This window comes from Glarea lozoyensis, assembly GCF_000409485.1.
Source record: "Glarea lozoyensis ATCC 20868 chromosome Unknown GLAREA8, whole genome shotgun sequence".
Taxonomy (NCBI): domain Eukaryota; kingdom Fungi; phylum Ascomycota; class Leotiomycetes; order Helotiales; family Helotiaceae; genus Glarea; species Glarea lozoyensis.
Window position 1 is genome coordinate 955237 of NW_007361003.1, and position 22929 is coordinate 978165.

The 22929-nt window shown below is 44.7% G+C and overlaps 7 protein-coding genes across 7 annotated transcripts; 2 read left to right on the forward strand and 5 right to left on the reverse strand.

The window, feature by feature from the left end:
• Positions 1-432: 432 nt before the first annotated feature.
• On the reverse strand, positions 433-1925 carry GLAREA_11704 (FAD/NAD(P)-binding protein; the record flags this gene model as incomplete). Its single annotated transcript, XM_008089847.1, has 3 exons — positions 433-1589; positions 1643-1765; positions 1835-1925. The coding sequence occupies 3 exons, from the start codon at positions 1923-1925 to the stop codon at positions 433-435; spliced, it is 1371 nt and encodes a 456-aa protein (XP_008088038.1).
• A 1427-nt stretch (positions 1926-3352) lies between these two features.
• Positions 3353-4645, reverse strand: GLAREA_11705 (uncharacterized protein; the record flags this gene model as incomplete). Its single annotated transcript, XM_008089848.1, has 4 exons — positions 3353-3911; positions 3955-4295; positions 4343-4408; positions 4508-4645. The coding sequence occupies 4 exons, from the start codon at positions 4643-4645 to the stop codon at positions 3353-3355; spliced, it is 1104 nt and encodes a 367-aa protein (XP_008088039.1).
• A 954-nt stretch (positions 4646-5599) lies between these two features.
• On the reverse strand, positions 5600-6958 carry GLAREA_11706 (uncharacterized protein; the record flags this gene model as incomplete). Its single annotated transcript, XM_008089849.1, has 4 exons — positions 5600-6194; positions 6243-6553; positions 6604-6669; positions 6791-6958. 4 exons carry the CDS (start codon positions 6956-6958, stop codon positions 5600-5602), a joined length of 1140 nt encoding a protein of 379 aa, XP_008088040.1.
• A 977-nt stretch (positions 6959-7935) lies between these two features.
• GLAREA_11707 (Homeo) lies at positions 7936-9067 on the forward strand (the record flags this gene model as incomplete). The annotated part of the gene is made up of 2 exons (XM_008089850.1): positions 7936-8093; positions 8143-9067. The coding sequence occupies 2 exons, from the start codon at positions 7936-7938 to the stop codon at positions 9065-9067; spliced, it is 1083 nt and encodes a 360-aa protein (XP_008088041.1).
• A 1634-nt stretch (positions 9068-10701) lies between these two features.
• Positions 10702-13026, forward strand: GLAREA_11708 (UDP-Glycosyltransferase/glycogen phosphorylase; the record flags this gene model as incomplete). Its single annotated transcript, XM_008089851.1, has 5 exons — positions 10702-10789; positions 10842-10939; positions 10989-11264; positions 11312-12867; positions 12918-13026. The coding sequence occupies 5 exons, from the start codon at positions 10702-10704 to the stop codon at positions 13024-13026; spliced, it is 2127 nt and encodes a 708-aa protein (XP_008088042.1).
• A 4128-nt stretch (positions 13027-17154) lies between these two features.
• GLAREA_11709 (uncharacterized protein) lies at positions 17155-17691 on the reverse strand (the record flags this gene model as incomplete). The annotated part of the gene is made up of 1 exon (XM_008089852.1): positions 17155-17691. The coding sequence occupies one exon, from the start codon at positions 17689-17691 to the stop codon at positions 17155-17157; it is 537 nt and encodes a 178-aa protein (XP_008088043.1).
• A 1611-nt stretch (positions 17692-19302) lies between these two features.
• GLAREA_11710 (Beta-D-glucan exohydrolase, C-terminal) lies at positions 19303-22284 on the reverse strand (the record flags this gene model as incomplete). The annotated part of the gene is made up of 8 exons (XM_008089853.1): positions 19303-19749; positions 19815-20365; positions 20454-20778; positions 20830-20873; positions 20927-21061; positions 21111-21816; positions 21933-22105; positions 22155-22284. The coding sequence occupies 8 exons, from the start codon at positions 22282-22284 to the stop codon at positions 19303-19305; spliced, it is 2511 nt and encodes an 836-aa protein (XP_008088044.1).
• Positions 22285-22929: the final 645 nt, after the last annotated feature.

The following is a 22929-nucleotide window of genomic DNA, read 5'->3' on the forward strand; positions in this document are numbered from 1 at the left end:
GAAAACGAATGCTTAAGCACCATCTTAGTCAAAAGTGCTTTTAATGAATCCGAAGAAATTCCCATTTTATGGTCACAGACTTCTTTTTCTTTTACTTCCGTCGTTAGAGGGAAAATGAGTATTGCATTCTTGAAGTTGATTCCGTGCGAATAAGAAGAGACCCAAAACAACTCAATCGATCTAGAAGTCGGACTGAAAATTTCATTGTAAAAAATGCGATCAAGATCTCAACTAAAAAGAACAGTTTCACAATTCTTGAACTGCCAACTTGCTTGAATTGAATCAAACATATTACTGATTTCTTTTTCTAAATATATTTCATCAAGAATAACCTCAGAATATAGGCAAATCTATGCATCACCCATTAGTTGGCTCACCCATCATTACGCTATTCCCCTACCCAATATCTCAATATCCCAAAGATATCCTGCATCAAAAAGACGCCACAAGCTTCGCCAAAATCCCCTCCGTGAAATTCCACAACAACCCAGTATCATCAGGCGCCCACGCCGCCCCGGTAAAAAATGTATTCTTCTGTCCCTGCAACGCATACAACTTCCTATAAAACCCGCCCTTCACCACATCAGAACCAACACGTAACTGGATAGGCGTGTGATCTTTAATCACCTCCACCTTTGGCACTCCTTGCACATTGAACGTCTTCGCCAACGTCATGGATACAAGTTGAGCGGTTGTGAAGACTGTGGCACCGACTTCTGTATTCAATGGGAATCCATCTGTGGAAACGGCGTGGAATGAATGTAAGCCCGGGACTCCCGTGAAGTCGAAATTTTCGACGTAAGGACTACCTGGTAGGTAATAGGGTGATCCGTTCGCCGAGTTCTGAACGCTGATTCCGTCTGGGATGCCACCGCGTACGAGACCTGTCCAGTATGTTCCATACTTGAACTTTTCATACAATTTCGCTTCTGCGTCTGTGGGATTGAAGGGATTCATATTGTCTTTTGTGGGTGGAATGGTGATGAGCAACTTCTTAGCATATACCGTTTGAGTTCCGTCTTTCGTTTTGATCTTGAGCACGTGTGTTCCGCGGGCAGTGCATTCCGCGTCCTTTACTGTACTGCTGTATAGCACGTCTTTTCCGAGAAGTTTAGCGGCTGCGCGGTAGAGTTCACTGTTATCGTGGCGGGAGGTGATAAGGTAATCGTTTGCTAATTGAGGGATGCCGAAGTTCATGAGCACGTAGAGTGTGGTTGCGGTGTTCATGTTTCCTAAGTTGCTGCCAAATCTTAAAAATGTAGGAATGGCGGCGGCGAGGTTGTATTTCTTGACGAAGTCGCCGAAGGGGAGGAGGAGATCGGCTGGGACGGGGTCAGGGAGTGAGTAACCGTCTACGAGATAGGGGTATTGGTAGGCCTGAGCAGCAAATGCACCTAGTGCTGCTGTTGGATCTTGAGGGACGAACGCTGAGGGCTTTCCGGTACGAAGATCGATGTAGCGGGTGTCTACAGGTGGTTGTATTGCTGTTTCGAGTGGAATTCCGAAGCGACCGAAGAAATTGGTGACGGTGGAATAATTGTGGTAGGCTTGAACTCCATAGTCAATTGGAAATTGAGTGATAGGATCGACTTTAAAGGTGAGTTAGCAACAAGGGATCTGAATGGTTTTAATTTCATCTTACTGTAAGTATCAACGTGACCACCCAGAACAGTGCTCTTCTCGACAACGAGAACGCTCTTTTTGAAGTCTTCTCGTAGACGAACAGCAGCATATGTGCCTGTTGCACCTCCACCAACAATTACAACTAGGACGCATCACTGAATCAGCAACTGAATAATAACGACTTTGAAAAAGTCATAACAAAAGTACTCACCATCATAAGTAGGCGGCGCAACCCCACAGGTACCTAAAGTCACCCAGCCAGCCAAAATACCACCCAAACAAAGTACCCGATTGACAGACATCGTTTTGAAACTGAAGGTTCCCAATCGCTTTCACCAACAAAAAAAGTAGGGCAGACTCAAGTATCAGGGAGTCGTCAACAAACCAAGAAGTCTCTGGAGCGAGGTTGAGTCTTATAGTTCTTCCAACCCCAAAACGGAATTAACTTCACGTATTGCTTATGTTGGCTACGCCGCTGGCTTGCATTCACCACGTTATTTTGCTTTCAGCCGAGATGTGTGAATTGAGTTGTGGCGATTGGGTTTGGATGATGTTGGCAAAAGACTATTGGGTAATGGACTGGAATGCTGTTGGATATTTATAAGACTTTCAGTTGCAAGTAGTGAAGGTTTAGGTGAGGTGATTGATGTGTCTCCCATTCACAGTTCTCCCCCCTGTATCTATAAGCGAGATCGTGATCACCTGACGCGATACCCCTATTCACTCCAACAAACATGAAGTTTTGCAACTCAACAACTTCATTCACAGAGGGATATAACAGAGCACGCCACGACTTATCTCACTGTATCCGTTAGCCACCAACAATGAAGTCAAGATTAGGTGAGGGAGGTAACCCACGTGGCTCGCGGCCACTCGCCACGTTGTAGGCATCTTACGTTTGACGTGAGATTGCCAAGGGTAAGGGTTTGTATATGCAACGAGGCGATTCTAGGCTTTTTATTCGGTAAGCCAATACCGTTATCCGATCGCAGATTGGAGTGTGAATGTCATGTACTCACTTCAATACTGTGAGCCAAACATCATCCAGTGCATAGGGTTGTTCTCAAGTTCAGGTACAATTACACTCGATTTACTTTCTCGTAGAATAGTAAGACACGGCCACATATATATACTAACACGGTAACAAAACGCCACGAATATTGCTCACCAATATACCCCAGGAAGAGGAATGTTTGGAACGTTTATTTTCCAAAGACATCTTCGATTGCGAGCGCGTCTGTCCCAATCACGATGTCAGTATGTGGTGTTGCGATGTTCTGACATATTCTCCCACACAACTCGGTTTAAATATTCTGTAAGCAGTCCCAAATAAACTTTGTTGACGAAGAACCTCATTCTCATAGACATACTTGAAGAACTCTCCTTTTACAGTTTTATTTGTGTGTTCTATTGCCTTCGCATTTCTGGGAGGACTCATTACAGACTGCTCTTCGTGTACTATTTCTGATTGTCTATATTGTTATGCAGCGGGTAAGTAACAGCTTTTGATTCGTCATGGAGATGTGTGATACAGGTTTACACATGACAAGTGACGGGTCCAGGAACGATGTTGACAGTTAGAACACGAATATATAGCTTGGGGATTTCGGTTTGTTTGGGTTCGGAAGTTTATTAGTGCGTTGGCTAAGATTGACAACTGCGATTCTCTCGACCCATCTATCCCGAATCTTGTTGTCGAATGTAATTTGTGTCTACACAAGATCCGGTCCTAGTATCCAAACAGACTAATGAAGTCCTCATCAATCATCCGTTTTTCAATAAATCTTAGATTACCTGTATAGACTTCCAACTTTCCAGGACCATCGTCTTCGCCACCGCACCCTATTCTCTTTCTTACATCCGCAACGAAAGATTCACTTCGCTTGTCTCTGATGACCCGCTTTGTAGGGCACCGAATCCTGATAATCAATTCTTGGAGTCCGCTGTCAGCGAGTATTTCCCAGCGTCCTGAAGCCCACTTAGCCAGCACTTCGTCGCGTACTGCTGACCGGTAGATTCGTTCCTTATTGATTTGTTGAAATGTTTCGATGCAAAGAGTCCATGCCACTATTATGTTAATCTCTAGCTTCTTTAGCGTCAAGGACTTGACTAGCGCGTCGAATAGAGCTTTATCGAAGGGAGAAATTTGTTTCTGGTGAACAGGAAGTGTCAAACAAACATGAGTGAGAAGAGGAAGAAAACGTGGGTTAATAAATTCGACGTAGTTCTTTAGTTGGTATTTGGAAGTGAAAAAGAATTTGGAGATCTTGTAAAGAATTCCGGAGCCACTAAGATTGTTAGCAAGAATAATTTAACTCTAGGCCTTCTTACATGACATCTAGGTAGGTTTGGCTGCAGAGAGTTGCTAGAATGTGGTACAACTCGATTGTTTGGCATGATTTGTGATATACCGAGTCAGGAGGAAGCTCAGCAATTTCATTAAATTGTTCCCAAGGTCTTAGGGCGCGATAACACAACTTAGAGCAGAAGTGCTCAGTATTGATCGAAGGGTACGTTTGACGATAAAAGCGACCATGCTTCCGCGGATTGAGGAGGGGTGATGTTGCATTGTCCGTCAGAGCGTAAATATAAATTTTATTCCTCAACTCCAAAGGCAGACACAAAAATCCTGATTTCGGCTGTGGTTTTATTGCGTTTACCCATGCTTGAGACTATGTCTTATAAGTATACCATAGACAAAGGATAGAATTGAACAAACATGAATTCCCTCTTGCTTATCAACTCTGGCGATTTCGGTGCCTCCAAAAGGTGTTGCTTTTTTCACCTGTTTGAAGATTGTCAGCGCCAAATGTCATCGCATTTGACAATATTTAGTAGAGCAGCTTGATGTCTAGATCGGAGATGATTTGTCTTGAATGCTCACAGTAAACGCGTCATATCTCTGCACATTGTTCCTTTTTTGCCTTCGGTTTTTCGTTGACTCATCCTTGTAAGCTGCTTTGTTTCTTCTCTTCCGCTTGATCGTGGATGGCGCCTCGGAAGGTCTTGAAGGCTCAGACATCTGAAATATGGTAACTGGTGTGATGAATGTGCGGTTTCGGGTACGCTATGCGACTTGTAGAGCAAGTTGCGTAGATTAGTAGAATAGCAGATGAACTGTCGGTATGAAATGATGAGATCAAGGGGCGTTGCGCTCAAATGCAACTAATTTAGAGAGCTTGTATCGAAAATTCGTAGTTTAGAATGTCGGTTGATGAGGCGATGACTGCAGCAGCGCGGTTGCTGGTAGCAGGTGAGGAGCAAGTGAAAAGGTGGTACATCGGAGAAATATGGCAAGCCTGGCAGTGGGGCATAATAAAACGCGCTAAAAAGTCTTCTAAGGTGAATGTTGTATGTACAAGAATAGTGTTCTTACAATTCACCTTCATCGCCGTGGGTGCGGAAGTGTCAAAATCCAATCGCAGGTTGATTAGATGAGACGATCATAATCCGGGTAGCGTAGAAAATTGACATGGCAGTAACGACACTCTTAAGATGAGAAAAATGTAGTTAGAGAAGTTGGAGTCCATGAGAAGTGTTATTCTGCAAAGCTCCAGGATGGACGTCTGCCTGAATAGGTAGGGACGGAGAGGCTCTGTCACGTGTCACTTTAACATCACCATAGTTCATGAGGTGCTTACAGATACACAGATCTATTATATCGATTAGTTAACCCTTGATACCCAAATTTTTGTTATCCTAAAGATAGTTTACCCTGTCAGCTTCAAAATTGACATGAAGTCGGAGCCACAACGCTCATATTAATAAACTTGAGCCCAAACATAACATGCTAGCTAGAGGTTGTGCTTGTTTTAAGAATGTTGTGCAATATATTTTATTATCTCGCGATGGCTCAGTATTGCATAGACATTCCTGAGCCTAGATGTTTCGTGGAGGCATACTATGGTCATTCTTTATAGTACATACTTTCATCCAGAAATCTGACGAGTATGCAAACCAACACTTCAGACCCAATCTACTCGTCCATCGGGTCCTCAAAAATACCTGTCACAACACACCCCCCGCAAAGATAATTACAAAGGTGATTACCACAATTGGCTCCGATACTCCTCTCCACACCATCGCCCTCATCATCTCCACCACATCCAATGATGGCCCCCACACCCCTAACGAACTCTAGGGCTTCCTCATCATCATCCGCGAAGGGCAGCCTTGAATCATTCCTAAATCTGATCGCTAATTCCTTCAATCCAGTTCCCGCTAGCAAATGCCAAGGTCCAGCAGCCCAGGGCGCGAGGCAATCTTGCCGTACAAAAAGGGTTCGTCGATATATACTTGTACTATTATCAAGTCGTACGTAAATGACCTGACAGCTATCTATGTCGACATCAATGACTATTTCTAGTTTTGGCAGTCTCAAGTTTTCGGTTAATGCCTTGAAAAGCGGAGTGCAGAATAGTGTGCATTCGCGACTACCATCGTCCTGAACCTTCATTCGCAGATTCGTAATGAGGGGTCTGAATCGTGGATTTATGAAGTTCACATAATTTTTGAGAAAGTAGACAGAGTTGAACGAGAAGATAGAAATTCGATAGAGAACTCCGGAACCACTGACTCTATTAGCAGGGTAATAAGACAAATCAAGTGTGGAGACTTACACGACTTCGAAATAGATTTGGCGACACGATATTGACAGGGCATTATATGTCTTGATTGTCTCGCAAGATCTATTGTATTCATCCATACGACGCTTCCTGACACAGGGAAAATCACCTTCGCCACGGGATGGCGGTAGATGAGGGTATGGGTGCATGTTACGGTAATGTCTACCGTTCTTGTGGGGTGTAAGAATGGGTTGTTTCCAATCAGTCCTAAGGGCGTATGTGTATATCTTTAGCTTCAGTTCGTATGGAAGAGCTAATAGCGAGGATTCAGGCTGCGGATTTATCGCGTTCACCCATGCTTGAGACTATGATGTATAAGTTGGAAGACAGTTTAGGCTCCATAGTAGAAACGCACATGTATTCCTTCTTCCTTTTCAATCGACAACTGATTAGATCTTTTGGTATATCTGCCTCCGTTTTTCTGTGGACATAATTAGCTAATTTGTAAACAATCACGGGGATCCCATCTAATCTTGAGTACATCTGTATCTCAGCCACCTGACTGGTAGAAGAGTACGCAAACCGGATATCTTGCCACTTACAAGAAATGCGTTGAAAGGGCGTCCTAATTTCTCCCGAGGATAATAGCGACTGGCCCTTCTTCTTTTCCTCTTTCTGATAGACGACGGTCCCGGGTCCGCTTGACCTTGGGTTCGGGACTCTGTGGTGGGAGGCTGAATCTGCTGGTTGCCCACCTGAGCATCCTCCATGGTGTATTGGGAATGAATAGAAGGTGATACAGAACTCTCTGATATCGTAGGATGTTTCTGCGGATAGCTTTAAATTGAGGATTGATGGAGATCGGTGTTATGGTCGAAAATAAAAGAAGTTGAGACAGATGTAGGTAGCACGACAATTATGCTAGAATTTGCAAGAGAGAAACAGTGGGACACAACCGAGAATGCTAATTCAGAGGACTGTTACGAACTTTGGACGCTAAAGTAGAAGAGTATTCAGTATTCACTATACTCAATCAGCCATCAACCTCGATGTCCATTTCATTTGTGCTTTACTGTCGTCAGTCACATGGGGTAAGCCTCGATTCACCCAACGGTCTGACCAATTCCGTTGGCACATCGACTCCAAGAATCCGACATAAATCTGAAAACCGAGTGGAAACTTATCTAGATACTCGCAAGTTTCGCAGATCTCCATCAAGGTTTTCTGGCAGTCTTGCGCCTGGAACTCCAGCCCATGCACCAGTGGGTTGCAAGTCTGGCGGGACACTCCTCGCAGTGAAGCACGATATTCTACCCCAAAAATTTCAATCCTTCTAATAGATATGCAAGATTGCCTCTCTTATAAAGAATGGATATACCTATTTAAAGAAGGAGTGTTAAAACGTCCTTTTCTAGCATTGATACACCAGAGGGGTGTACCGTCAGTCTTGCAATATACCGGTGATGCATTGATCAAAAGCAGGTACGCAGAGTTGAGACTTGTGAGTGAAGATTTGGTTCACGGCCATATTAATGACCATAGGAGAGGACATAACCTCTGTCCCGAGTATTCATCAATCTTCGAATTGTCGTCGTGGAGTTCTAATCTCCGGTCGCTCGGGAGATAACCTCGAACCAGCATCTCGTGACCGCGCGACGCGTCTTCCCCGTTTAGCTCACCTCACCTCATCGCAAGATCGAAGAATGTTTCCTTCAATGGCATCAAAACGCATTTGCAGAATTCGCAAATGAAAATCCCAGGAAACCTAGCCCAACAGGCTGTGATTGAGGAAGAATGGGAATTATGGAGTCAATATGATGAGCGTCCGCCGAAAAAGCGCTGTCTCAGGGTCGCCGTGGAATGCAGTCATCTCGGACCCTTTGTCACATCCCAAGAAATCGGGAGGTAAGGAACTTTTATCTACTTATTACTAGAACAAACACAAATCCATTAGATACTTTGCCAACCGCTTCGCTGCCGCCAACGGCGTTCCACGAGCTACTCGCAAAACGCCCGCGCAACTCGCTCAATTGCAGGAAGTCTTCGAGCAAAACGCCTGGCCATTGACTGGAGAACGCATTCTGCTAGTTCACGATACCGGCCTGACGAAGAAACAAGTGCAATCTTGGTTTGAACAACAGAGAAAAAAGGCAGAGAAGGAAGGGAGACGGCTTGCTGATGGAGATATCTTGAGGCCTGACGCGACATTCGAGGAGACGAATCGGTGGGCGTCCAAGATGTGGAGGGCGTTTAATAAGGATCCGGCTGCGTATGCAGAGTCAATTAGAAGTGGGAAGGTTTGCGTGGAGACTGGGGAGGTGATTGATGAGGATGGGGATGTGGGGATGAAGATTGAGTTTACTGATGGCAAGAGCAGTGATGAGGAGGTGGTTATGAAGGAGGAGAGAAGGGCTGTTAAAAAGGAGGAGAAGAGGATAGGAATGGCGAGAGTCAAGCTGGGGTTTATCAAGAAAGAGGAGGAATTTCGAAGTCCCATTGCTGAGAAGGTGGATATTAAAGACGGGGAGTGGAATCGAAGTCCGATTGTTCACAAGGTAGTTGTTAAGAAAGAGGAGGAGATTCGAAGTCCCATTGCTAAGAAGCTAGTTATTAAAAAAGAGGAGGAGATTCGAAGTCCGATTGTCAAGAAAGAAAGGATGGAAATGGCGAGGAGTAGTAAAGCGAATATTAAGAATGAGCCGGTGACTAGTGATGTTTTAATCAAAACTGAGGACACAAATCCACACTCCAATAGACAGAGCAAGAGACCGCGCGTTGTCAAAAACGAGGAGATGGATTCATACTCAAATAAGCGGAGGAAAAGGGAGCGCATATTCAAAGATGAGGAAGACGTGGATGATAGTAAATGGGAGGTTTGAGGTCTGATGCAAAATATCACATATAATCCACAACAGTATACCACTATCTACCTGTTAGTCTATGCCAAAGATTCTTCTTAGGTCTAATTAGATTTTAAACTGAATTACTTTCGCAGGTAAAACTTCACAATTGATACAGCCTTTGGTGATTATAAAAGCCAGTCGTCATAAAAGTCGTCCACCTCGTATCAAAAGCGCCAATGATGAAATGCTGCGTGTGTGGAGAAACAGATGTTTGCAGAAATGCGGAGGTCGAGCGCGGTGAAAATAAATCTTGGAATGCGGAGCAGTCCCACTGAGGAGGTGGATCATGTGACATTAGCGCTCAATCCAGGTGGGGTTGCTGGAATCCAAAAATTGCCCAGTGCGACAACCGTATCCGTAACTATGGAAGTCGTTATTGTGAAACTGCAAGTAAAATTTGACATCAAAATTCCACGTGCTGCGGATCTGGTCCCCAGATAATTAGCAAGGCGCAGACCACGAAGCGGCGGTAAAATGAAGGAAGAATCATAAGTGTTGGGATAATGCGATTGATGGGATGAAAAATTCGATGCTGGAACCCAATTGATCCCGCATCGTTGAAGGTTTTTGATTCGGTGGCATTCAACCCTTGACCCCGCATTCTCAGTCAATTCAACATCTGGGCTGCTGCACGCAAAGACGGTTCAAACGCGGTCACGAGGAGGAGGAGGACCGATTGCTAGTTCTACCACCAGCGGGGAGACTACTAATGATTAGCTGCACAAAATTCAGTAGTCGACAGCTACAGGCGAGATCTGGCCATGAAGATATTGAGGAATTTCAGTCGAACCTTGTTCCGCCTCTAAAGTGATCTGTACATGGTCTCGTCTCCTGTGCCACTGGTTTGTCGCATTGTTGCTATTGTTGGACTTTGTTGAATTATTTTGGTTGCAAACAGACAGTAAACGACCTCGCTCGGGGCTGTGATCTCATCGACATGGGGAGCCAGCGACTGGCATGAAGCGAGGTCCACATGAGCTGTCAGAGAGCCAATCACAGCCCGCTTCAGCACCCCCATCCCTGCCCCAACCTTCTTGATATCCAACCCGGAGAAGGCGACGAACCCGTCTTTAAAAGTGGTGTGGAGAATACCTGAGAGCTCCTTGGACCAAACTCCTCGCTCAATTGCTCTTCCTCACTCCTTCTGCTTCGTTCTTCCATTCTTCAAACTCTCGCCCGCGACGGAGGAATGTGTATCGATTGATTGAATTCTCAACCATATTTGCAGTCCACTTGCCGCTGTTCAATTAGCTTGGTAGGTCCTCCTCCAACAGCCCATCATCTCGAGGTCTGCCGATCAGAATCGCTGCGATCTGCACATTGTGAGGGGAAAGCTCTATTCGTACCACAAGACCAGAAGATTCGATCACGGTTGAATTCACAAACTTTTCCTCTCAAGCTTCTGATGCTCAAGCTGACACTTTGCGTAAAAAGTTAATCGCGCTGCCCACTCGAAATTACGGCAGACTAATTTCGACCTAGACCAGAACCCTCCGTGCGTGGTTCAGTCTAGACTATCGTCATCCTAGCATCGCACTCCTCCCTTTTGTCTTCCACATTTCTCTTCACAAACCACAAACGGGTGCGACTGCATCCTCCAAGCCGACACGATGGCCCAAGATTTGAGCATACACAATCCGAAGAGAGATATCCGCGATCACTACCTTTTTGAGATCGCAACCGAAGTTGCGAATCGAGGTACGCAGCAGAGCCCATTGAGGGGGCAGCTTCACATGCTAACAGCGCACAGTTGGTGGTATCTACTCTGTCATTAAATCGAAAGCTCCAGTTACAACCGCCGAATATGGCGACCGATACTGCCTTATTGGCCCCCTTAACAAAGCCTCAGTAAGTTCAGCACACATACCTTTTGTGAAAACACAGCTAATTCTCGTAGGCTGCTGTCGAAGTTGAAGCCCTTACACCTACCAATCCACACTTAGCTAAGACAATCGAATCGATGGAAGAGAGAGGTATCAGCATGGTTTACGGAAGATGGTTGATCGAGGGAGCTCCCAGAGTCCTGTTAATTGATACAAAAACTGCCTACAGATTCTTGGATGAGTGGAAAGCGGATCTGTGGAATACAGCAGGAATTCCTTCGCCTCCAGGAGACGATGAGACCAATGAAGCTGTCGTCTTCGGTTACTTGGTTGCGTGGTTCTTGGGAGAGGTAAGCAAGAGAAAGTCAATTGATCATCCGAAGGCTAACTTTTGTAGTTCGTCGCACACGAGACAGAGAAGGCCGTCATTGCGCATTTCCATGAATGGTTATCTGGTGTAGCCCTTCCTCTATGCAAAAAGCGAAGAATCGATGTCACCACCATCTTCACCACACACGCAACCCTTCTAGGAAGATATCTCTGCGCCGGTTCCGTTGATTTCTACAATAACCTACAGTACTTTGATGTAGATGCTGAAGCTGGAAAGCGTGGTATCTACCATCGTTACTGCATTGAGCGCGCTTCTGCACACTCCTGCGATGTTTTCACCACCGTTTCCCACATTACTGCATACGAATCGGAGCATCTCCTAAAGCGCAAGCCAGACGGTGTTCTTCCTAATGGTCTCAATGTTACAAAATTCTCCGCCATGCACGAGTTCCAGAATCTTCACCAGCAAGCGAAAGAGAAGATCCATGACTTTGTTCGAGGTCATTTCTACGGACATAACGATTTCGATCCAGACAATACCCTCTACTTTTTCACTGCCGGTCGTTACGAGTACAGGAATAAGGGCGTTGACATGTTTATTGAATCATTGGCGAGATTGAACCACAGACTCAAGTCCGCTGGATCTAAAATGACTATTGTCTCATTCATCATTATGCCTGCGCAAACGCAGTCATTGACTGTTGAGGCATTGAAGGGTCAGGCCGTCATCAAGTCTCTGCGCGACACGGTAGATGTTATCGAACGTGGAGTAGGAAAACGAATTTTCGAGCGTGCGCTGAAATGGCACGATGGAGATGCTATGCCAGATGACAAGGATTTGATTAGCAGCCAGGACAAAATTCTCCTCCGCCGAAGACTGTTCGCAATGAAGAGACATGGACTTCCTCCAATTGTTACACACAACATGGCAAATGATGCTGAGGATCCAATTCTCAACCAGATCCGAAGAGTCCAACTTTTCAACCACCCATCTGACAGAGTCAAGATTGTCTTCCACCCAGAGTTCTTGAACTCGGCCAACCCAGTTCTGCCAATGGATTACGATGATTTCGTTCGAGGTACCCATCTTGGTGTATTCTCCTCTTACTACGAGCCATGGGGATACACACCCGCCGAATGTACGGTTATGGGAGTTCCTAGCATTACCACTAACCTCTCAGGTTTCGGATGTTACATGGAAGAATTGATTGAGAACTCTACCGACTACGGAATCTATATCGTCGATCGCCGGATGAAGGGTGTTGATGATTCAGTTAACCAGCTTACTTCTTTCATGTACGATTTCGCCAACAAGTCAAGACGTCAACGTATCAACCAACGTAACCGTACCGAGCGACTGAGCGATCTTCTCGACTGGAAACGAATGGGAATGGAATACGTCAAGGCGAGACAATTAGCACTTCGCAGAGCATACCCAGCATCGTTCGAGGGCGAGGACGATGAAGACTACATTCCAGGTGTTGAGCAGAAGATTTCAAGACCATTCTCCGTACCTGGTTCGCCAAGAGATCGCAGTGGAATGATGACTCCTGGTGATTTCGCTAGTCTACAGGAAGGACGAGAGGGTCTTAGCACCGAGGACTATGTCGCGTGGAAGCTCCCGTAAGTTAATTCATTTCCCAAATTCCCGAATTACACTGACAATTTAACAGAGAAGAGGAAGACCCAGAAGAGTATCCCTTCCCGCTCACCCTTCGATCAAAAAAGGCGACCGGGCCAACAAGCCCCGCTGAGGCAGTCATCACGAACGGTACCTCATAATCCTTGCGTGAATACATATTGAGAATGAAAGAAGGTTGAACTTGGAGATGGAAAGTGTTATAAAGAGGATTAGAATGGGTTGTTAACTGCATGGTGGTGGGGGAGAGAAAATGTTGGAGAAAAAGAGGAGATGGTTAATCATGTACCAAGATGTTTTTTGTACTCGTTGTCGCACTGTTCCCTGCATCTTTCGCTTACGTTTTTTGCATGCATCTTTTTGACCTGCATCTTTTTTCTAGCTTGTCGATATTGCATATTCCCTATGTGGTAGTTGATCCTACCATGCGCGAATGCTGTTGGGTGGGCGGTGGAGAGGTGCAGCTGGATGAATGGACGGCTGGTTGATGGCAGATGGTTCGGGATTGGGATTGAGATTGAGATTGAGATTGTGCATAATATTCGAGAGAATTGAACGTTTGTTAGATTGATGTGTGTTTGCCCCTATGGAACCCCGGTGATATTATGATGGTTCGTGCAGATCCCGACCTTGTGCAAGCTATGGTGATGGATGCAACTTCGGTATTGCGACGCGTTCTATTTGACAGGTTTTCACCGGAAATCAATGGGATAACATACGTAGATAAACGCGACCAAGAAAACGAATCAAGTCCTCTACCTCAATTTAAAAATCAAACCCTCCTGGACTCCTGGGAACGCGTCGCTCATCCATACATCAACGACAACTTCTCAAGCTGTTATGTTCGAAATACAAATTTAGCAGTACGGGTTCCGTTGCACCTGGATTCGTGTCTTGTCCTAATCTTTTTGCCTTTAGAAAACAGACAGTGGTTTGTTGGGTCTACTTGAAATTTAAGTTTAGGTGATCATGTGTGGTTTGGGACGCACACCGCGATCACTCCTCAATTGGAGAAATCACTCGTTCTTGAACACTCGAAATTCTATGAAATTTTTCTTGATGGTTGATAGTTTCAGTCTGTAGATGGTGGGGAAAGTAGTTGAAGTGTTGTTGATCGCGGAATGAAAGATTTGGGGGGTTGGCGGTTGGGCTTGGTGGTTTGTGCGTTGTTTTAGATGGAGTTAAGCAGATAATGAAATGGCTACTGTGGTTTTTGCGGGTATGCTTCGGTTTGTGGGAGATAGGTGGAGGCAGATCGTTACATATATGTGGTGCGTTCGAGGTTTTTGAGTGGATTTTGAGGAAGGAGGATACTGATGATGTGGATATATCTGATGGGTTGGGGAATATTGATGGTTTTGCGATAGGGATGGATAGATGGTGCAGGAAGAAAGTAGTCTATTTTTAGAGTGTGAAGGTAGAGTTAATAGAGGAAGCGCTGGTAGGGATTTTCGTAGACTAGAGCGGCTATGAGAGCTCATTTGACACGGATTCCGAAGGGGAGATGGTGGGTGAAATGAGGAGTGGTAGGGGTGTTTGGTAGCGAGACTAGAAGTGTAGAGATAAGTTCGAGGTCAGTTGGTAAAGCTTGGAGGTTTTAGAAGAGAGGTGCATATCGGTGGTTATATTGGTGGAAAGAGGTAATTTAATAGTGTTGGTAATGCGATGAGTTTGAGATGTAAGGTGTGCTGAAAGGGGGTGGAGGGATGTAGTCTGCTCGGATATTCATCATTCTTCCGACCGTTGGTATAGCGATGTTTATTCTTTGATTGTATCTTGTATAATTCGCGATTTAAGGTGGTGGTTACAGTGATGGAAGATCGAGACGTGAAAGTTTGAGGAGCAGACTTGGAATAGTATCTCAAGCGGTGAAAGTACCTTATTCTAAGTATTATTTGTTTGATATAAGCTTTGAAGATTATCATACTCAGGGAATTCGAGTTCAGGTGAGTCAAATTAAATAAGTCGGGTGGTTCGAGTGTTAATGTATTTGTGCGGTAAGGAAAGATGTATATGGAGTGTACAAGGATTTCTGCATATGGTTCGTCCAGAGACCCATCTGGAATGGGTGTTATGTAAGGAACGGGGATACGATTCAGAAAGATGAGGTGATTAACGTTGAGTTTGTGTCGTGGCTTTCGGGAATTCGGTCTTATTAGAATTCCTTCCACCGAGCTCTGTGTCGATACAAAGAAAAAGTTATAGAAGATGAGTTGAGTGATGTTGAATTAATCTGCTGGTTTGAGGATATGTACTGTTTTGTTTCGGAGGGAGATGAATCAAGTTCTGCGGACTTTTCTATAAATTATGTGGGAGGAATGCTGACTTTACATTTTTTTTGAATAACAGAGAATGGCTGAGGAAGTTGAGTTCAGTTGATTGAAGTTAAGTTCATCTGATAATTTCAGGTTTTCTGTTTACTTGTATCAGCCAGAGATGAAACAAAGCACACGATCTGGTATAAAGTTCGCCGTTAGATTTACTTGAAGTAAACCACTTTGCGTAGACAGTCCAAATCGAAACAGAGAAAGTTCAGATGCCGAGCCATGATATGATAGAACCCACCACGACCTTTCCTACTGGTATACTGTAAATTTACATTTCCATTCAGCATCCCGCATCCATGATAATGAATCACAGTCCCATAACATCATCGGTAATACGAACGGTGATTCACGACAACACCATCATCGCTTTTTCACAAGCAGACGCATAAAAGCCGATAACTCGTCTGCTACTTCTTACAATGTAAGAGTGTGGACCCAGTGTTATCGTAGTCTGCCTATCTTCTCTTCGACGTCCTTCGCCCAAAAGTTGACCCCTTTTACTCGCGGGAACTAAGAAATTATACGCTATCTTATCTCTCAGGTCGACTACTCGTGATTCATCAGGGATGATTCGTGTTAATAGCCTTAATAGTTCTGGGATTGACCGAAGAGAAGAGGAGAAGGTGTAATTGTTTGAAGTTGCAAGTAGGGGAAATGGATTCGAATATCTCATTTAATTAGGCTTTTCATTGGAGGTCTTTCAATTGCAAAAGCTGGCAGGCACTACCCATCCTAATGTGCTCACGCTTTAAATTTGTTTTGCGGGTACTTATTTTATCAAGCCAAAACCTTTTATCGCAGAAATTTTAGAAGGTATGTTAGACGAAAACATCAAGTCCTCACACACTACAACAATCATGCTGAACCATGTAACTCGTGCCGCTTAGTTTAGTGTACACCAACCTCACCATAATCTTCCAGATGAAAGGTATTAACAGAGACAATAAAGACCTGTGTGTGTTTATTAGGATAGGTAAATAGACTTAAGTAGCGATTATTTGGATAAATGTCTTGTCCATATAACAGATGCACTAATTTGACTGAATTTAACAACTGCAGTTTTGGATGAGTGGTCTGGGGCGGAATGAGATTGTATCCCAGCGTCACGAATACTCTATGGGGCTCTCATTTGACAGTCGTTAAGGGGGTTTGGTTTTAATAGTTTTATGGCACAACTCAAAGTGGGGATTTTTACTTTTATAAATTTCAGTGTTTTGTATTTCGGGACGAATAATTATGTTCAGTACACAGTCATAGTTACTATTCTGCTAGTATCTTAGTATTACTAAAACAATAGCGTATAGAGAAAAGCCATAGTGTTACGTATATTGCAGAAATAGAAACTTAATATCTAGCTTATATTTTGCGAAACAAAGTTTTAGAAATATATGAAATATCTCCGCAAAACCTTGTATAGTAAATGCTTCTTTTGTTTCTCTTGTTGTAGAAGAATTCAGAAAGATGGAGATTGCCAATTGCTCTTCCGGGTAATGGTGGCATACTTTATTATACTCCTCGTCCTTAGCTTCCATTTTTCCGACTTCGTTCGACTTAATATCAAATTGAACCTAGATAATTACGTTCATTCAAAGTCCCTATGACATAGAGAGCACGATTTGGGACCTAACTCTTTTCTCGCTTAACTGTATCATGTGACTTACCCCCTCACCCTTTTCATGAGAATCGAGTCACATTAGCATGGACGAGATTGACTTCTACACGTTTCTGCACGATTAATCAGTCATGCTAGCCTTAGTAAAGCTTCTTCAGTTGTTTTTGCTCATATTTACTTCTCTCTATCAACGCAAGGAACGATATCAATATTCTTTCTACGCTCCTTCCTGTTTCTATCCTAGTATAAACCCTAAAACACATTTGACCCTCGAATATTGAGATTGCCGTCCCAAGATTCTCCTCAAGGCAACTCAGCCTTCAAGAACCTCCTCAAGGTAACTCAGCCCTCAAGAACCCCTTAAACTCCCCTTCATTCACCACCCCATCCCCATCCAACCTAACACCCCATCCTCCCTCAATTTCCCCAAAAACCCACCTCGTCACCCCCTCACTCCCCAAAAATACTCCTTCTTGCTTCACGCCCTCAATCTCATGTACATACAGCTCCGGCGTAACGCCCTGACTTGTATATCTCATCCTCCGATCGCCCTCGAGCAACAACGTGCGTTCCGCCCAGCCATCAAAGATATTCGGGGCGATACAGCAGAAAATCGTTGGGTCTGCGGAGGGGTCATTGAGAACAACGAGTGTGTTGTTCAGAATGCTGGTTTTGAGGTTGTTGACGGAGGGGTTGTCGGCCTGCGAGGGGAGGAAGATGAAAGCGTCTGAGGTGCGCCCGTTTGTGCCGTAGAAGTTCGGGTAGGCTGAGCAGTCACCGGGACCGGCTGGGATTGCGGTTACGTTGGGGAGGGCGAGTGCGTTAGGGAGGAGGAGGAGGGAAAGGGAGAGGATGGCGAGGAGGGTCATGGTCGTAGCTTCTGGTGACGGAATGGCTTTTGGGCGATCGTATTATTACTGTTTGAGCAAGCAATTAAAAGTAATAAAAACTTGAACAAAATTTCCACCTCATCACAAAAGGGTCTCTGAAATTTATATATCCAATTTCAGTATTTTGTACGACCTCACCCATGCTTTGTGGGGCTCCATAAAGTGACCTTGAATTCAGGCTTTTTAGATTCATGTTACCGCACAGAATTGTTCTGCTTACTGTAAGATCCCTTCTTTTTCTTGGTTGGTCGAGATATATAGTGGCTGATATAGGCTAACTACCGTCCCCTCATCGGTGCTCGATTTGTTCGTAGGCGCTTAAGCGAGATTCAACTGGTCTGTCTTGTGTGTGTAATGGAATGAGTTTTACAAGTCGTGTAATGTCAGATCAAAATGACAGCTACGTATACTCTTTGAAAACGTTTCGTTAGGAGAAATTTGCAGGTTTTAATTTGGGAGGTTGCCTGCATTTTCCATACTTGTTTTGGAGTGTAACTGATGGTTGAGCAATGGTTTACAACATATTCGGATGAGACAGGGCTGGAAATTGTGACAGGAATTGAACAATTACAGTTATGCTGGTAGTGTAATTGACTTTATATCGGCATATAAAGGGATTTTGAAAAGTTCACTGAGCATATCAAGTACCGTTGCTGTACTCTGTGTTAGCGAAGTCAAAAATGTATATTAACTCCATTAAACGTCGAGTTTATAGCTCCGATGAATAGCAAATATCTTCTTTATAGATTCTAGCGATAAAAATCATTTGCGATGGTTAGGATATAATAGAGTTAATACAAAGTGAGAGAATTCACTCCTCTTGTGTACGACCATAATTTGGCACGGGTAAGAAGACTTGTTGGTAATTATAGCATTATGACGCTGAAAATCTGGAGATGTTATATACGTATTCCGGGCCCAAGAGTTTTTTTCAAGCCATTCCTCACTTGATCTAGTACAGACTGACTATCCACACCATCACAGCTGAAAAGCCAACGATTAGCCGCTCATCAATCCTTTGGAAACTATGCAACTGGTTGAGAGATTTGTGGGGAGATAAGTAGTATTTCAGAAAGACTGTGGAAGGATTTCATCCAGATAAACCTGGATATGACCGCGATTCTCAGCTAGAAATCTCAGGATTTTAAGGTCGAGGTACTCAGTCTACAAAGCGCCTTCTGTTAGAAGTCATCGAAATTCGTCATCAAGCCTTCAGTGTATACTTGCAAAATGATTTTCAAAACATAAAGGATGAGATATCTGCCGGCGATAAACTCGGTATAGTTATCATACAAAGGCTATTCCATGTCATCTCAAAAGACGACCAACCCTCACGATACATCCTAAGTTGCTCGCGTCTTTGCCGATTCTCTCACATACGAGAACAGCCAAAGCCGGAGCTGGATTTTAAGATAGTGAAGGAGATTCAAGAAACAGAAAAGTTTACAAATAATGCAGCATATTAGATATAGTCTACGCAAAAGAAAATTATGAAATTTGTTATGTGATAATCCATTATAATTCTATTTATTCGGCATATTCATAATATCATAAAGCCATCCACATCAAGCCATATATTATCACCTATTCTTACCCAATAGTGACCTCCCCAGCAAGCGGTAAATCCCTACTACTCGCCCCAACCCAAACATTATAGCTCCCCTGCTGCAGCATCCAAGCCTGCTCCTGCACACTCCACTCACTTAAATCCTTTCTCGTCAACGAAAACGTGACATCCGCACTCTCTCCCGCAACAATTTCAACTTTCTCAAACCCACGAAGCTGTTTTACGGGCCCACCTGGGATGTGCACGTAAAGCTGCGCGACTTCTTTGGCGGTCACGTCGCCCGTGTTAGTGATGGTTGCGGAGACGGTCGCGATGACTTCCCAGAGACTGTCTTGGCCGCCTTCGGAGATGCGGGATGCGGGTGCGGTGGAGCTGGTGTTGGCACCTTGTTTGATTAAAGTTGCGAGGTTGGAGTAGGAGAATGTGGTGTAAGTTAGGCCGAAGCCGAATTCGTAGCGGGGTGTAGCGTTCTGAAGGGGGTGTTAATATTAAATATTCACGGAATATTCAAATGGAGAATGGTCGTTGGACATACCTTCTGGTCAAAATCCTTATAGTCAATGTAGACACCCTCAGTAAAATTATCTTGAGGGAAGCGGAAGAACTCTCCCTCAGGATGAGCAACCTGGACGTTATATTGAGACTCATTTCTCGCAACAGTATACGGTAGTTTTCCAGAAGGCGACTCATCACCATAAAGTAACGAAACAACCGATCGACCAGAATCTTGTCCAGGAAGATGAGCGAAGATAAGAGCTGTAACATTAGGATGGTCGATCCACTGATCAACCAGACGGATGCCAGCGTTATGGATGATTACAATAGTGTTTGCGCACTTGTTGGCAACGTTGATGACAAGAGCATCGCTGTAGTCATCGTATAGAGCTTCACGGTCGACACTTTCGGTGGCGTATGCGTTGATAAATACCAAGCATGCATCGCTTTCGGCATGGACGGCGGGGTTGTTGGCAACAGCGTCGTAGAAAATCTGAGTTCCGTCTTTATATGCTCTTTCTTGGAGGGCGTCTAAGGGTGCCGAGATGTATGGTGGTGCGACACCTCCTGAACCTCCTCCGGTAATCAAAGCTAGAGAAAACGTTATTAGCATTTATTTCAACTACCCTGACTGCTCAAGTCAAAGCTTTAGATTAAGACACATATCAAGACAACTTACTTCCATTTGGTGCAATTGGACCCGGATTTGTGAATGGGTATCTAATGGCAGCTAACCATGGGAAGCCATAGTTTGATAGAAAGCCAAGACGGTAGCCTCCTAGAGGCGCTGCCAGGTTGCTCTCCGGCGGAGCAACAGAGTCGTAACCAAACACAGAGAGCATTGAAGGGGTCTTGAACGGAAGTGTTTTGTTGACGTTCTTCACCAACACATGGCCCTCTCTAGCTCCTTGGAGCAAGATTGGTTGCGACACAGGATCACGAGCTCTGACAGACTTATGTGGTGTAACGTAGCTGGCTGGGAGACCAATAGATGGGAAATCATTCTATCCTGTGTTAGAAAGTTGTGGTGGTGAAAATGATTGAGAGTATCTTACGTCTTGCCCCATTTGATACCAGGTAGAAACGATGCGAGTTGCCACTTTTGTAAACGTCAATATTCTACCTCAAGCATGGCACATTTGTTTGACTTACTATCGGTGATCCGGGTCTCCTCAACGGAACCGTTTTGTACCATTCGGACAAGGTTGTTACCACCAGCGCCCCAATACGTGGAACCGTTAGGCATAGCCATATCGAGACCTCCTTCAACTGCCGCCACTCCGGCATCTATTACAATTAGCTACCATCAAATTTTGGTGGAGAATGAAAATCATACGTAGCGCTCTCCAATCAGTAACAATAAAACCCTCAAAGCCAAGCTCGCCTTTCAGCAAGCCATTCTGAGCCTTGGAGTTGTGACAAGCATAAGAATTGTTGAGACGCTGGTAAGAACACATGACCGAACCGGCACCGGCTCGAACAGCCTCAGCAAATGGCCAGAGATAAAGCTCGTGCATGGTTTTATCGTCGACGTTTGAAGAAAGTGCCTCTACAGTGTAGTTGTTTGGGTTTCCAACAGCAGGGTACCATCCGGTAGGCTCGTTTCCGACAGCACCACCACCGTCACCTCCACCGATGAGAGGGTTGCGGTGGTCTTCTTGTTCGTTGGCGATGTAGTCTAAAAATATCGGTGAGTTTCCAGACTCTACCAATGGATAATCTAAGGAGAGATAGAAATACGTACGCTTAACGGATGCTGTGACTCCAACCTCCTGAATGCCTTTGATGGTCTCATATCCGAGTTTCCCACACAAGTAAGGATCGTTCGAGAAAGCTTCCCAATTCCGTCCACCTAATGCTACTCTTCCGATGCCTCCAATGACCGGTCCCAAAAGGACATTCACGCCCTTTCTTCTGAACTCGGCGCCCATATGACGAGCACGTTGGAGAGTGAGATCTCGATTCCAACTGGCTCCGGCATGGATACCTGCAGGATAAGCATTGACATAATCAGTTGCTCTGAGACCTTGGCCAGCATCCGCCTGTGTTCGAGTTAGATTTGTTGAATTATGGAGCTGCAGAAAGTGCACGTGGAGCCAATCCGCGAGGTAGAAACATATTTCGAAATGGTGGAAAATTGTTGCTCAAAAACACTTACAAGACATAACCCTTCCCACCCAAGACGTGGAACTGAGCCAGTAACGCCCGAACATCCATTGCTAGGGGCGAAACCAACAGTGATATTGGCTTTCTCCTCAATGGTCATTTGGGAGACCAGAGCTACTGCTTTCTCATGTGCAACTTGCCATTTAAGAGAGCCTGGCATCTGGGCTGGAAAATTGTTAGCAAAATGAAAATTGAAGATTGAATCAGGCCTTACGAGATGGATAGACCGGCGGAGACTGTCCATAGAAATAGCTATCATTTGTGATGTTTTGGCCTTGAGCTGCACCAGCGAAAATGCCTAGTGACAGGCATGAAGCTGCCAACTTGGACGTGAAGAGAACCATGCTGAGCTATTTGGTCGAATGTGAAATTGATGAAGAACAACATGACTTGGAAGGGAAAGCAGTAGTTATACTCTGGCAAGAGCAAGAGAGCACCCCACAGACGTGCTCCAGCAATCCGGGCCTTCCGGCTCTCATGATGCCATTAACAGAGTTTTCGTGCTTTGTAAATGCTCATCCAAGCAGAACTCCCACCACCGGTCTTAGACAGCTCCTCAACTCATCAAAGGTGGTGACCGCCAAGACCGTCAAACGACCCTTCAGAGCAAAACGCGGGGCAAAAACATGTCATGTACGTGAGTTAAAGAACTCTACCATGACTCCCCATTGTTGTCTTCCCCAAAAGTATCGTAGGCCAAGTGTTCAAGGTCCAAAATGTCCATAGTAGGCCCGATGCCAGAATATTTATTTCCCCATGTTGAATGCTTGTTTTCAGCGCTAGCACCCGTAGACAGGGACACTAGTAGAAACGGAGCGGAGTCTCCATGGGGACAGACTTTGTAAATACGAAATACCTTGAAATGCCGGGATATGCAGTGACAAGATATGATATCCTAGTCTTACTCCACAATCCGATGAATGGCTGGTCAAAATCGAGAATATGGTAGAGCCATTATTATGTTCCAAAGTAAAAAGGAAGTTTGAAAA